General features: G+C 54.2%; 1 protein-coding gene across 1 annotated transcript in view; it reads left to right on the forward strand.

Annotated features, from left to right (window-relative positions):
* The window catches only part of LOC121283331 (protein spinster homolog 3-like), a 142,674-nt gene extending 135,183 nt beyond the window's left edge, over nt 1-7,491 (forward strand). The window contains exon 12 of the mRNA XM_041197795.1: nt 6,885-7,491. Within this exon, the coding sequence (XP_041053729.1) occupies nt 6,885-6,919 (35 nt within the window). The 3' untranslated portion in view covers nt 6,920-7,491. The remainder of the gene's footprint in view (nt 1-6,884) is intronic.
* The last annotated feature ends 7,883 nt before the right edge of the window (nt 7,492-15,374 follow it).

Below are 15,374 nucleotides of genomic sequence, written 5' to 3' on the forward strand. Positions count from 1 at the left end.
AGATGGTACACTCTGCTGCCACTGTGCATCAGCGGTGGAAGGAGTGAGCATTGAAGGTGGTGGATGAAGTGCCATTTGTGCAGGCTGCTTTGTCCTGGACGGTGTTGAGCTTCTTGAGTGTTGTGGGAGCTGCACTCATCCAAGTAGGTGGGGTGTATTCCATCACACTTGTGTCTTGTCGATGGTGGACAGGCTTCGGGGAGTCAGGAGGTGAGTTACTCATAGGAACGTAGGACTTAGGAGCAGGAATAGGCCATTTGGCCCCTCGAGCCTGCTCTGCCATTCAATAAGACCATGGCTGATCTAATTGTGATCTCACCTCCACTTTCCCGTCTGCATCCAATAACCCTTGCCTCCTTGTTTAACAAAAATCCATCGAACTCGGCCTTGAATTAATTTAAAGACCCTGCTTCCACTAGCTTCTGGGGAAGAGAATTCCACACTGTAATGATCCTCCGAGAGAAAAAAAAGTCCTCATCTCTGTCTTAAAAGGGAGAGCTCTTATTCTTAAATTATGTCCCTGATTTCTAATTTCCAAAAATGACCCTTTTTAAAGCTAGTCCTGTTCAGTTCCTGGTCAATAGTAACCCCCGGGATGTTGATAGTGGGGGATTCAGTGATGTTAATGTCATTGAATGTCAAGGGGTGGTTAGATTCTCTCTTGCTGGAGATGGTCATTGCCTGGCACTTGTGAGGCACGAATGTTACCAGCCCGGTCCTGGATATTGTCCAGATCTTGCTGCATTTGGACATGGACTGCTTCAGTATCTAAGGACTAGCAAATGGTGCTGAACGTCGTGCAATCATCAGTGAACATAACCACTTCTGACTTTATGATGGGGGGAGGGTCATTGATGAAGCAGCTGAAAATGGTTAATTCTTTACATTCTTTTGTCCACATTTCCCCTCTGGGCTTGTGAGCGCTTTATGCATATGTTCCCCATTCTTCAGTTTGTGTTGAAACTCTCACCCTCTGCCTCTTATTTTTCCAGGACTGGTAAGAGTGTCCACACCCAAAACATAAACATGTTCGCTCCCTCCTGGATACTGACTGACATGCTCAGTGGGTCGAGCTCTTTTTCTTCTTCCTGCTGCAGTTATTGGTTTTGAGACATGCAAAAATATTATTCTTTGCAGTGTCGAGGATGTTTGGTAGCGTCGCATGGTAAAATCCATCTGAATCCTGCCTTCTCCTCAATGAACCTTGTGTTTACACAATTGGGTTAACCGTTTGAAAGCCAGCAATCATCCTTCCCCATAGACATCTGCTAAACCCCCGTGATCCGTCTCGCTGAGCCAGCCAGACAGGCGTTTGTTGGCTGCCAGAGCACAGGTGTTGCTGTTCAGAGGCACAACTGTTAACTGTGGGTTGGTGACACAAGAGGAAAGGGAAACAATGGCACTTTAGGCTACACTTTCCCAGATGGTGAGTTTAAACTCAAGTGGTTCAATAAAGGAACCTGCAATTTCCGCAGGCAACTGAAAGAACTGGTTAAGTACAGCCATTTACTCTAGGCTTTCTGACATCCTCTCTCAGTTAAGAACAGAGATCGTGAAAATCCCATGGAGTTCAGCTCATGATGTTACTCAAGCACCGGGTACTCATAAACGGACTCAAATCAGATTTGTCCAGCTCTGCAATGTATCACATGGCTAGTCTTGATGCAAAGCCATTAGGCAGGAGAGCCCACCTCTTATCTTACTCAAGGTTACTTCATTATGTTTTTCGTTTCAAGACTGTTCTGTTCCATATGGTTGCTCCCCCTGTCTATATTAACTTATATGTAGTGAAGGAGGTCCAGCAGGTAGAAAGTACTCAATGCCCGTGAAGACAAGGAGAAAGACAGTTGAAAGAGATCCAGAATATTGGCCAAGGCACCATGGAGCTGATGGAGGAGGTGGTGCAGAATAGAAAGGTTACAGTTACAGGGATTCTGTAAGAGGGGGATAGATAGTATTCTTTGCAGTTAGGATCAAGAGGCCCAATGGGTGTGTTGCCTACCTGATATCAGTGTAATTGGCACCCTAAAACAGCTGGGAAAGAACCTAGAAGGAGAGGGGGACTCCCAGTCGGAACCAATGACATATAAGATTAACAAAGAGGTTCTGCTGGAGTTAAATTCAAAACCAGAAATACACGGCTAATAATCTCAGGATTACTACCCGAGCCATGTTCAAATTGGCAGTAGAGTAAACATAACAGGTAAGTCAACACGTGACTAAAGGAGTGTAGTGGGAAAGAAGACCTCCACTTCCTGGGATTCTGGCACCAGGACTCGGACAGGAAGGAGCTCTACCTTTGGGATGGGCTCCACCTGAACAGGGATGGGACCAGGATCCTATCGGAAAGGATTACTAGGGTTGAAAATAAAAATTTAAATTAGTAACAAAGAGGGAGGGGACTCCTGGAAATGATAGAAACCTATCAATAAAATAATCAGGAAAAGAGAGTAAAGGACAAACTAAAAGAGAAAATAGGAATAAGTTGAATGTCCAGAGATTGGATAAGGTTATTGACAGGAATAATAATAACAATTTAAACTATTGATACAGCGATGTATGAGTATGAATTGGAGGCAATACTTTGTTGAGATGATCCAGACATAGCAAACATGATTACTTAGAGAAGAAGATTGGCAACTAAAATTGCAGGATATAACACATTTAAGTAGGGTAGCTGTACTAGTTAAAGATAACATACTGGCAATTAAAAAATGGCGTAACTAGTAGTAAAGATAGACACAGGATCCAGATGGATTGAAATGGGCAGGGGTCCATCAATTTAATATGGTTGTAATATAGTCCAGCAAATAGTGGAAGCCAATTGGAGGAAGAAATGTGTCAGAAAATCTACAAAGTAGGTAGTAGGCATAGAATGATGACCATGTGAGATTTCAATTATCCCCAGATAAACTGGCAGGAAGAAATAGCGAAAGGAGAAAATAAATTCTTACAGCGGCTCACACTGTATAAGAAGTCTAATGAGAATAAAAATCGCTGTTGGATTTTCTAATGGTTAAATTATCAGAACAGATAGGAGAAGAGTAGGAGAGCATTTTAGTAGTAGTGATCATAACATATTAAGGTTCAAGATTAGAACTTAAGTGTGACGTAAGGAGGACAAGGACTCAACTAATAGATTGGAAGAATGCACATTATGAGGAAATGAGGGTAGAACTAAAGAAGGTAAACTGGGAGAAAATCTTGAAAAACAAAGAGACAGAAAAACAGTGGGAAGTCTTGGATGACAAATAGAGTTTAAGAGAAATGCAATCCACTCAAAGCCAAAAACAAGCTAATTATGGGACAGCATAGATGAAGAAGGAATTAAGGAAAATGGAATATAAGAAGTATTTAGATATTGAAGAAGAGGACAAAATAGAATAGAGAAAACAGGAGAGCAGTTAAAAAATCATGAGGAAGGTAAAGAGAAATTACAAAACCAAATTATTGAGTAACGTAAAAAGAAATAATAAAGCATTCTACAACAACAGCTTGCATTAATATAGCACCTTTACATAGCAAAGAGTCCGAAGGGGCTTTACAGGAAAGTTATCAAGCAAAATTTGATACCAAACCACAAAAGGAGATATTGGGATAAGCAACCAAAAGCTTGGTAAAAGAGATAGGTTTTGAGGAGCCACTTAAAGGAGGTCCAGAGGTTTAGGGAAGGAATTCCTGAAATTAGGGCCTAGGCATCTGACAGCACGGCCGCTAATGATGGAGCAGTTAAAATTGGGGCTGCGGAAAGAAGCTAGACTTGGAGGAACACAGAAATCTCAGAGGGCTATGGGGCTGGAAGAGATTACAGTGACAGGGAGGGTGAGGCCATGAGGGATTTGAAAACAAGGATGTGAATTTTAAAATGGAGCCAATGCAGGGGCCCTTGCTATTTGTGGTGTACATAAGTGATTTGGACTTAAATGTAGGGGGTATGATCAAGAAGTTAGTGGATGACATGAAATTGGTAGGGTGGTAAATAATGAGGAGGATAGCCGTAAGCTACAGGAGGATATCAACGGACTGGTCCGCTGGGCAGAGCAGTGGCAAATGGAATTCAACCCGGAAAAGGATCCTGGAAAGTACTGAAGATCAGAGGAACCTTGGTGTGCTTATCCACAGATCCCTGAAGGTAGCAAGGCAGTTAGATAAGGTGGTTAAGAAGGCATATAGGCTACTTGCCTTTATTAGCTGAGGCATAGCATTCAAGAGCAGGGAGGTTATGCTCTAGCTGTACAAAACACGGGTTAGGCCACAACTAGAGTACTGTGTGCAGTTCTGGTCACCACATTATAGGTAGGATGTGCTTGCACTGGAGAGGGTACAGAAGAGATTTACCAGATGCTGCCTGGACGGGAGGGTCTGAGCTATGAGGAAAGATTGGATAGGCTGGGGTCATTTTCCTTGGAGCACTGAAGGTTGAGAGGGAACCCGATAGAGGTGTATAAGATTATAAGGGACATAGATAAGGTGGAGAGGATGGCACTTCTGCCATTATTAGAGGGGTCAATAACCAGGGGGCATAGATTTAAGGTAAGAGGTATAAGGCTAAGAGGGGAGTTGAGGAGAAATTTCTTCACCCAGAGGGCGCTGGGAGTCTGGAACTCACTTCTTGAAAGGGTGGTCGAGTCAGAAACTCTTGTTACATTTAAGAAGTATTTAGATATTCACTTGCATTGCCATAAACTCCGGGGCTATGGGCCAAGCGCTAGAAAATGGGATTAGTGTAGTCAGATCTTTGCTGACCATTGTGGACACGATGGGCCGAATGGCCTCCTTCTGCTGTGTAAATGTCTATGAGTCAATGTAAGAACAGGACTTGGATCAAGTTAGGATATGGGCAGCAGAGTCTTAGATAAACTGAAGTGTATAGAAGGTGGAAGCTGACAGAAATTAGAAAAAAAAATCATGGTAAGGCTAGCATCACCTATGGATGAGCAAGATAAACTCATGTAATGGCAGAAGTATTGAAAACCTATTTTACCTTAGCTTATACTAAAGAAGATGACAAAATAGTTACTTCAATTGAGGATGAGCTTAACAGAATATTAATGCAGTCTAGATGGAAAGGGAGAAAATAATAGGCAAGGAATAATAGGAAAAGAATCAAAGCTAAAGAGGAAAATCCCTGTTGGCCCACACCCATGTGTACTCAAGGAAACCACGGAGGAGATGGCAGAGGCTCTAGTTTATATATACAAAGACTCCATAGAAGAAAGGGTTTGCCAGACGATTGGAGATCATCTAATGTTGTTTCTCTATAAACAAAAGGAGATGGAACTAAACCAGGAGATCATAGTCTATAGCTTATCATCAATGATAGGAAATATACTGAAATCTATGTGCAAAATAAGTGATAGAAGAGCATCTAGAGAGAGAAAATATAATCAACGAAAGATTCAAAAAGGCTAGGTTGTGCTTAACTAACTTGATAGAGGCCTCATGACATCACTGCAGGAGTCCCTCAGGGTAGTGTCCTAGGCCCAACCATCTTCAGCTGTTTCATCAATGACCTTCCTTCCATCATAAGGTCAGAAGTGGGGAGGTTCACTGATGATTGCACAACGTTCAGCACTATTTGCAACTCCTCAGATACTGAAGTCTGCGTTCATTTGCAGCAAGACTTGGGCAATATCCAGGCTTGGACTGACAAGTGGCAAGTAAAATTCATGCCACAAAAGTGCCAAGCAGTGACCATCTCCAACAAGAGAGAATCCAGCCATCGCCCCTTGACATTCAATGACATTACCATTGCTGATTCCCCTACTATCAACATCCTGGGGGTTACCATTGACCAGAAACTGAACTGGACTAGCTGTATAAATACTGTGGCTACAAGAGCAGGTCAGAGACTGGGAATTCTGTGGTGAGTAACTCACCTCCTGACTTCCCAAAGCCTGTCCATCATCTACAAGGCACAGCTCAGGAGTATGATGGAATACTCTCCACTTGCCTGGACGTGTGCAGCTCCTACAACACTCAAGAAGCTTGACACCATCCGGGACAAAGCAACCCACTTGATTGGCAACTCATCCACCACCTTAAACATTCACTCCCACCACGTTCGATTAACTTTGGCAGCAGTGTGTACCATCTACATGATGCACTGCAGCAACTCACCAAGGCTCCTTTGACAGCACCTTCCAAACTCATGACCTCTACCATCTAGATGTATGAGAGCACCACCACCTGGAAGTTCCCCTCCAAGCCCCTCAACATCTTGACTTGGAAATATATCGCCGTTCCTTCACTGTCACTGGGTCAAATTCCTGGAACTCCCTCCCTAACAGCGCTGTGGGTGTACTTACACCTCATGGACTGCAGCGATTCAAGAAGGCAGCTCACTACCACCTTCTCAAGGGAATTAGGGATGGGCAGTAAATGCAATTCCGTGAAATAATTTTTAAAGAATTCTTTGAAAAGTAATTGGAAAGAGTAGACAAGAGTAATGTCGTTGATGTCATAAATTTGGATTTTCCCCCATTGGGGGAATTCCCATTGCGAAACCCACTAGTGCTAGAAATATTGTAGTGTGCAAAATTTAATTTACATCGAGGCTCAGGATTAGCGGAGTGTGAGAAAAAACAAGAAGTGCAGAAAAGCAGCCCATCTTGTAACTGAGTCAGTTTGCACACCATGCTTTTTAAAAACACACTGTTTAATGCCTGCTGCCCATTATTTATGATGAACATTGGCAAATGGTGAGCAGGATGTTCAAGCCTTATTTTAGTGTTCAAATGAAGCTTCAACCTTTTGAGCCAGACATTTCCTGGCTCTCAGAAATCCACGAGACGTGTCAAGTGAGTGTCCTGGGATAGTCAAGTTAATTTGTTTTATATGGTTGCTGTTACATCACTGTGATTGTTGTCACGTGTCTTTTGCAGATCCAGCAGACATTGTCTCCTTCCAAGGAAGCTAAGACTCCATTGCCATGCCTGTGGCTGAGGTGTTGAGTTGAATAAAGTCATTCAGGCTGCTAGACTAAAAGACAATTTTGTGATTGGCTGGAACATCAAACAATAAGATTTTAATTAAATAAAAACACTGGTAGCAGTCATTTTCTACACAAGAGAAAACAGCACTTCCAGCAGCGGCTTTTTGAAGGCAGCCTTTACGTCTCTATTCCTCACTCTTCTGCTTTGCTTGTACGTACAGCAAGTCAACCTAGTATGTAGCCAACTGCCTCTGCCTATGAAAGTTGTTTCCAGTGGTAACAAGGTCTTTTGTTGTCACATGAAAAAGAAAGTGCTTTGAGCAGAACACAGTGCTAAATGTTCAGCCATGGACATCACTAATGGACTGTTTACTGCCTCCTAGCTCAGAAAAGAGCCTTTTCAAAAACTCATTACCCCCAATGAGCAGGAATAACTTCTCAGCACATCCCAAAGCGCTTTGCAGCCAGTGAGTACTTTTGCAATGTCATAACTGTTGTAATGCAGGAAACATAACAACCAATTTGCACACAGTAAGATTCCACAAGTAGCAATGTGATGGATGACCAGATAATCTGTTTTACTGAGGTTGGTTGAGGGATTAATATTGGCTAGGACACCGAGGAGATCTCCACTGCTCTTCTTTGAAATGATGCTATGGAGTCTTTTATGTCCAGCTGAGAGAGCAGATGGAGCTTCAGTTTAATGGCTCCTCCAGAACATGCTGAAGTAGGTCAACTTTGAAACTTGGCCATCCAGCAATGGCTGAATCGCCCACCAGGTCAAATACCTCAAAAGCTGAAAACCCGCACTCTTCCCGCACTACCTCCGTCCTCCCACAGGAGGTGCTGATGGCCTTTTAGGCATTGTCCTCGCTACAGTACCTCTCCCAAAGTGGCTGTTCCCCATGTCTGGGGTCAGACAGTCAGTATACTGGCTTCATTGCAGGACCAGCTCCCACCATTTCCTGATGACCAAACATTTACACTTTCCAATTGTGCTCACTGGATTGCAAATGGGAAGCCCGCCTGTGTTTTTATTTCAATCCTCCCTAGCCGAAGACCTAGAGAGCACCTGAGGCTGCCCCTACCAGTACCCAGGTAGCTCAGTGTATTCTGCACAAATCATTGAGGCTCCAGGGCATGGATTTATCCATTGTGTCAACAAGTAGGGTTTTATTACTTCCCCAAAAGTTCCAGGTTAGACTGTAAATCTTTATCATAATTCTAGAATTGCCTTCATCTTGGAATTTGTTGCTAAGATTTGTTTGTTCAATTGGGGTTCTTTATTACGTTGGATATGGCGTTTTTTGTGCCATTTTATTGTTCAGACCATCGTTTGAATCCACATCCAATGCAACTATCACTATTTTAAGGAACAATGTTGGGAATGTATATCTAGAAAAGGGGAGGGAAATCCAGGATTATTCCAATAAGGAATGCAGATCTGTAGCATTTTATAAACAGGATTGCTCTTGGGAGATTAGACAGTGCATTTCATTCAGGCGTGACCTGGTGACCCGAGTTCAAATCCAGGGCAGACTGATGGCTTCAGGTCTCTCCTCATTAGCGGCTGTTTGGGAGGTGAGTTTAGTCATTCTGGGCCTGGTCTTTGATGAGGATGCAGCGAAAACTGTTATGATTCAACTTAAATTTACAAATCATCAAAAATATCACGGTAAGACTGTCTCATTATAAATAGCTTTATTTTGCCAAATTAAGTTGCAGAATTTTATAGCATGGATAGATCACTCCATTCAAAGCAGGAGATGGGGGCGAAGGAGGGGGAGATGGGGGCGAAGGAGGGGGAGATGGGGGCGAAGGAGGGGGAGATGGGGGCGAAGGAGGGGGAGATGGGGGCGAAGGAGGGGGAGATGGGGGCGAAGGAGGGGGAGATGGGGGCGAAGGAGGGGAGATGGGGCGAAGGAGGGGGAGATGGGGGCGAAGGAGGGGGAGATGGGGGCGAAGGAGGGGGAGATGGGGGCGAAGGAGGGGGAGATGGGGGCGAAGGAGGGGGAGATGGGGGCGAAGGAGGGGGAGATGGGGGCGAAGGAGGGGGAGATGGGGGCGAAGGAGGGGGAGATGGGGGCGAAGGAGGGGGAGATGGGGGCGAAGGAGGGGGAGATGGGGGCGAAGGAGGGGGAGATGGGGGCGAAGGAGGGGGAGATGGGGGCGAAGGAGGGGGAGATGGGGGCGAAGGAGGGGGAGATGGGGGCGAAGGAGGGGGAGATGGGGGCGAAGGAGGGGGAGATGGGGGCGAAGGAGGGGGAGATGGGGGCGAAGGAGGGGGAGATGGGGGCGAAGGAGGGGGAGATGGGGGCGAAGGAGGGGGAGATGGGGGCGAAGGAGGGGGAGAGGGCGAGATGGGGGGGGGGCGAAGGAGGGGGAGATGGGGGCGAAGGAGGGGGAGATGGGGGCGAAGGAGGGGGAGATGGGGGCGAAGGAGGGGGAGATGGGGGCGAAGGAGGGGGAGATGGGGGCGAAGGAGGGGGAGATGGGGGCGAAGGAGGGGGAGATGGGGGCGAAGGAGGGGGAGATGGGGGCGAAGGAGGGGGAGATGGGGGCGAAGGAGGGGGAGATGGGGGCGAAGGAGGGGGAGATGGGGGCGAAGGAGGGGGAGATGGGGGCGAAGGAGGGGGAGATGGGGGCGAAGGAGGGGGAGATGGGGGCGAAGGAGGGGGAGATGGGGGCGAAGGAGGGGGAGATGGGGGCGAAGGAGGGGGAGATGGGGGCGAAGGAGGGGGAGATGGGGGCGAAGGAGGGGAGATGGGGGCGAAGGAGGGGGAGATGGGGGCGAAGGAGGGGGAGATGGGGGCGAAGGAGGGGGAGATGGGGGCGAAGGAGGGGGGAGATGGGGGCGAAGGAGGGGGAGATGGGGGCGAAGGAGGGGGAGATGGGGGCGAAGGAGGGGGAGATGGGGGCGAAGGAGGGGGAGATGGGGGCGAAGGAGGGGGAGATGGGGGCGAAGGAGGGGGAGATGGGGGCGAAGGAGGGGGAGATGGGGGCGAAGGAGGGGGAGATGGGGGCGAAGGAGGGGGAGATGGGGGCGAAGGAGGGGGAGATGGGGGCGAAGGAGGGGGAGATGGGGGGCGAAGGAGGGGGAGATGGGGGCGAAGGAGGGGGAGATGGGGGCGAAGGAGGGGGAGATGGGGGCGAAGGAGGGGGAGATGGGGGCGAAGGAGGGGGAGATGGGGGCGAAGGAGGGGGAGATGGGGGCGAAGGAGGGGGAGATGGGGGCGAAGGAGGGGGAGATGGGGGCGAAGGAGGGGGAGATGGGGGCGAAGGAGGGGGAGATGGGGGCGAAGGAGGGGGAGATGGGGGCGAAGGAGGGGAGATGGGGGCGAAGGAGGGGGAGATGGGGGCGAAGGAGGGGGAGATGGGGGCGAAGGAGGGGGAGATGGGGGCGAAGGAGGGGGAGATGGGGGCGAAGGAGGGGGAGATGGGGGCGAAGGAGGGGGAGATGGGGGCGAAGGAGGGGGAGATGGGGGCGAAGGAGGGGGAGATGGGGGCGAAGGAGGGGGAGATGGGGGCGAAGGAGGGGGAGATGGGGGCGAAGGAGGGGGAGATGGGGGCGAAGGAGGGGGAGATGGGGGCGAAGGAGGGGGAGATGGGGGCGAAGGAGGGGGAGATGGGGGCGAAGGAGGGGGAGATGGGGGCGAAGGAGGGGGAGATGGGGGCGAAGGAGGGGGAGATGGGGGCGAAGGAGGGGGAGATGGGGGCGAAGGAGGGGGAGATGGGGGCGAAGGAGGGGGAGATGGGGGCGAAGGAGGGGGAGATGGGGGCGAAGGAGGGGGAGATGGGGGCGAAGGAGGGGGAGATGGGGGCGAAGGAGGGGGAGATGGGGGCGAAGGAGGGGGGAGATGGGGGCGAAGGAGGGGGAGATGGGGGCGAAGGAGGGGGAGATGGGGGCGAAGGAGGGGGAGATGGGGGCGAAGGAGGGGGAGATGGGGGCGAAGGAGGGGGAGATGGGGGCGAAGGAGGGGGAGATGGGGGCGAAGGAGGGGGAGATGGGGGCGAAGGAGGGGGAGATGGGGGCGAAGGAGGGGGAGATGGGGGCGAAGGAGGGGGAGATGGGGGCGAAGGAGGGGGAGATGGGGGCGAAGGAGGGGGGAGGATGGGTGCGAAGGAGGGGGAGATGGGGGCGAAGGAGGGGGGGAGGATGGGGCGGAAGGAGGGGGAGATGGGGCGAAGGAGGGGGAGATGGGGCGAAGGAGGGGGAGATGGGGGCGAAGGAGGGGGAGGATGGTGGCGAAGGAGGGGGCGATGGGTGGAAGGCGGGGGGAGATGGGGCGACTAAAGGGGGGGGAGTAAGGGAGAGAAAGCGAGTAGCTGGAGATGCGGGGCGAAGGAGGGGGAGATGGGGGCGAAGGAGGGGGAGATGGGGGCGAAGGAGGGGGAGATGGGGGCGAAGGAGGGGGAGATGGGGGCGAAGGAGGGGGAGATGGGGGCGAAGGAGGGGGAGATGGGGGCGAAGGAGGGGGAGATGGGGGCGAAGGAGGGGGAGATGGGGGCGAAGGAGGGGGAGATGGGGGCGAAGGAGGGGGAGATGGGGGCGAAGGAGGGGGAGATGGGGGCGAAGGAGGGGGAGATGGGGGCGAAGGAGGGGGAGATGGGGGCGAAGGAGGGGGAGATGGGGGCGAAGGAGGGGGAGATGGGGGCGAAGGAGGGGGAGATGGGGGCGAAGGAGGGGGAGATGGGGGCGAAGGAGGGGGAGATGGGGGCGAAGGAGGGGGAGATGGGGGCGAAGGAGGGGGAGATGGGGGCGAAGGAGGGGGGATGGGGGCGAAGGAGGGGGAGATGGGGGGCGAAGGAGGGGGAGAGAGATGGGGCGAAGGAGGGGGAGATGGGGGCGAAGGAGGGGGAGATGGGGGCGAAGGAGGGGGAGATGGGGGCGAAGGAGGGAGATGGGGAGAGATGGGGCGAAGGAGGGGGAGATGGGGGCGAAGGAGGGGGAGATGGGGGCGAAGGAGGGGGAGATGGGGGCGAAGGAGGGGGAGATGGGGGCGAAGGAGGGGGAGATGGGGGCGAAGGAGGGGGAGATGGGGGCGAAGGAGGGGGAGATGGGGGCGAAGGAGGGGAGATGGGGGCGAAGGAGGGGGAGATGGGGGCGAAGGAGGGGAGATGGGGGCGAAGGAGGGGGAGATGGGGGCGAAGGAGGGGGAGATGGGGGCGAAGGAGGGGGAGATGGGGGCGAAGGAGGGGGAGATGGGGGCGAAGGAGGGGAGATGGGGGCGAAGGAGGGGGAGATGGGGGCGAAGGAGGGGGAGATGGGGGCGAAGGAGGGGGAGATGGGGGCGAAGGAGGGGGAGATGGGGGCGAAGGAGGGGGAGATGGGGCGAAGGAGGGGGAGATGGGGGCGAAGGAGGGGGAGATGGGGGCGAAGGAGGGGGAGATGGGGGCGAAGGAGGGGAGATGGGGGCGAAGGAGGGGGAGATGGGGCGAAGGAGGGGGAGATGGGGGCGAAGGAGGGGGAGATGGGGGCGAAGGAGGGGGAGATGGGGGCGAAGGAGGGGGAGATGGGGGCGAAGGAGGGGGAGATGGGGGCGAAGGAGGGGGAGATGGGGGCGAAGGAGGGGAGAGATGGGGGCGAAGGAGGGGGAGATGGGGGCGAATGGAGGGGAGATGGGGGCGAAGGAGGGGGGAGATGGGGGCGAAGGAGGGGGAGGATGGGGCGAAGGAGGGGGAGATGGGGGCGTAGAGGAGGGGGAGATGGGGGGGAGGGAGTTGGGGCGAAGGAGGGGGAGATGGGGGCGAAGGAGGGGGAGATGGGGGCGAAGGAGGGGAGATGGGGGCGAAGGAGGGGGAGATGGGGGCGAAGGAGGGGAGGAGATGGGGCGAAGGAGGGGGAGATGGGGGCGAAGGAGGGGGGAGATGGGGGCGAAGGAGGGGGAGATGGGGGCGAAGGAGGGGGAGATGGGGGCGAAGGAGGGGGAGATGGGGGCGAAGGAGGGGGAGATGGGGGCGAAGGAGGGGGAGATGGGGGCGAAGGAGGGGGAGATGGGGGCGAAGGAGGGGGGAGATGGGGGCGAAGGAGGGGGAGATGGGGGCGAAGGAGGGGGAGATGGGGGCGAAGGAGGGGGAGATGGGGGCGAAGGAGGGGGAGATGGGGGCGAAGGAGGGGGAGATGGGGGCGAAGGAGGGGGAGATGGGGGCGAAGGAGGGGGAGATGGGGGCGAAGGAGGGGGGAGATGGGGGCGAAGGAGGGGGAGATGGGGGCGAAGGAGGGGGAGATGGGGGCGAAGGAGGGGGAGATGGGGGCGAAGGAGGGGGAGATGGGGGCGAAGGAGGGGGAGATGGGGGCGAAGGAGGGGGAGATGGGGGCGAAGGAGGGGGAGATGGGGGCGAAGGAGGGGGAGATGGGGGCGAAGGAGGGGAGATGGGGGCGAAGGAGGGGGAGATGGGGGCGAAGGAGGGGGAGATGGGGGCGATGGTGGGGGAGATGGGGGCGAAGGAGGGGGAGATGGGGCGAAGGAGGGGGAGATGGGGGCGAAGGAGGGGGAGATGGGGGCGAAGGAGGGGGAGATGGGGGCGAAGGAGGGGGAGATGGGGGCGAAGGAGGGGGAGATGGGGGCGAAGGAGGGGGAGATGGGGGCGAAGGAGGGGGAGATGGGGGCGAAGGAGGGGGAGATGGGGGCGAAGGAGGGGGAGATGGGGGCGAAGGAGGGGGAGATGGGGGCGAAGGAGGGGGAGATGGGGGCGAAGGAGGGGGAGATGGGGGCGAAGGAGGGGGAGATGGGGGCGAAGGAGGGGGAGATGGGGGCGAAGGAGGGGGAGATGGGGGCGAAGGAGGGGGAGATGGGGGCGAAGGAGGGGGAGATGGGGGCGAAGGAGGGGGAGATGGGGGCGAAGGAGGGGGAGATGGGGGCGAAGGAGGGGGAGATGGGGGCGAAGGAGGGGGAGATGGGGGCGAAGGAGGGGGAGATGGGGCGAAGGAGGGGGAGATGGGGGCGAAGGAGGGGGAGATGGGGGCGAAGGAGGGGGAGATGGGGGCGAAGGAGGGGGAGATGGGGGCGAAGGAGGGGGAGATGGGGGCGAAGGAGGGGGAGATGGGGGCGAAGGAGGGGGAGATGGGGGCGAAGGAGGGGGAGATGGGGGCGAAGGAGGGGGAGATGGGGGCGAAGGAGGGGGAGATGGGGGCGAAGGAGGGGGAGATGGGGGCGAAGGAGGGGGAGATGGGGGCGAAGGAGGGGGAGATGGGGGCGAAGGAGGGGGAGATGGGGGCGAAGGAGGGGGAGATGGGGGCGAAGGAGGGGGAGATGGGGGCGAAGGAGGGGGAGATGGGGGCAAAGGAGAGGGTGATGGGGTGAAGGGGGAGAGGTGGGGGTGAAGGAGGGGAGATGGGGTAAAGGAGGGGGAGATGGGGTAAAGGAGGGAGAGATTCAAGTATAGGAAGGGGAGGTGGGGTAAAGGAGGGACAGATGGCAGTGAAGGAGGAGGAGATGGGGGTATAGGAGGGGCAGATGGGGTGAAGGAGAGAGAGAATCAAGTGTAGGAAGGGGAGATGGGGCAAAAGAGGGGGAGATGGGGGTGAAGAAGGGGGCAATGGGGGCAAAGGAGAGGGAGATGGGGTGAAGGGGGAGAGGTGGGGGTGAAGGAGGGGAGATGGGGTAAAGGAAGGGGAGATGGGGTAAAGGAGGGAGAGATTCAAGTATAGGAAGGGGAGGTGGGGTAAAGGAGGGACAGATGGCAGTGAAGGAGGAGGAGATGGGAGTATAGGAGGGGCAGATGGGGTGAAGGAGAGAGAGAATCAAGTGTAGGAAGGGGAGATGGGGCAAAGGAGGAGGAGATGGGGGTGAAGGAGGGGAAAATGGGGGTGAAGGAGAGGGAGATGGGAGTGAAGGGGGAAATGGGGTGCTGAGGGAGGGGAAATGGAGTGAAGGAGAGGGAAAAAGGGTGAAGGAGGGGAGATGGAGGTGAAGAAGGGGAGATGGAGGTAAAGGAGGGGGGATGGAGGTAAAGGAGGGGGGATGGAGGTAAAGGAGGGGGGATGGAGGTAAAGGAGGGGGGATGGAGGTAAAGGAGGGGGGATGGAGGTAAAGGAGGGGGGATGGAGGTAAAGGAGGGGGGATGGAGGTAAAGGAGGGGGGATGGAGGTAAAGGAGGGGGGATGGAGGTAAAGGAGGGGGGATGGAGGTAAAGGAGGGGGGATGGAGGTAAAGGAGGGGGGATGGAGGTGAAGAAGGGGAGATGGAGGTAAAGGAGGGGGGATGGAGGTAAAGGAGGGGGGATGGAGGTAAAGGAGGGGGGATGGAGGTAAAGGAGGGGGGATGGAGGTAAAGGAGGGGGGATGGAGGTAAAGGAGGGGGGATGGAGGTAAAGGAGGGGGGATGGAGGTAAAGGAGGGGGGATGGAGGTAAAGGAGGGGGGATGGAGGTAAAGGAGGGGGGATGGAGGTAAAGGAGGGGGGATGGAGGTAAAGGAGGGGGGATGGAGGTAAAGGAGG

The sequence above is a fragment of the Carcharodon carcharias genome, chromosome 10, assembly GCF_017639515.1.
Source record: "Carcharodon carcharias isolate sCarCar2 chromosome 10, sCarCar2.pri, whole genome shotgun sequence".
In the NCBI taxonomy this organism is placed as follows: Eukaryota; Metazoa; Chordata; class Chondrichthyes; order Lamniformes; family Lamnidae; genus Carcharodon; species Carcharodon carcharias.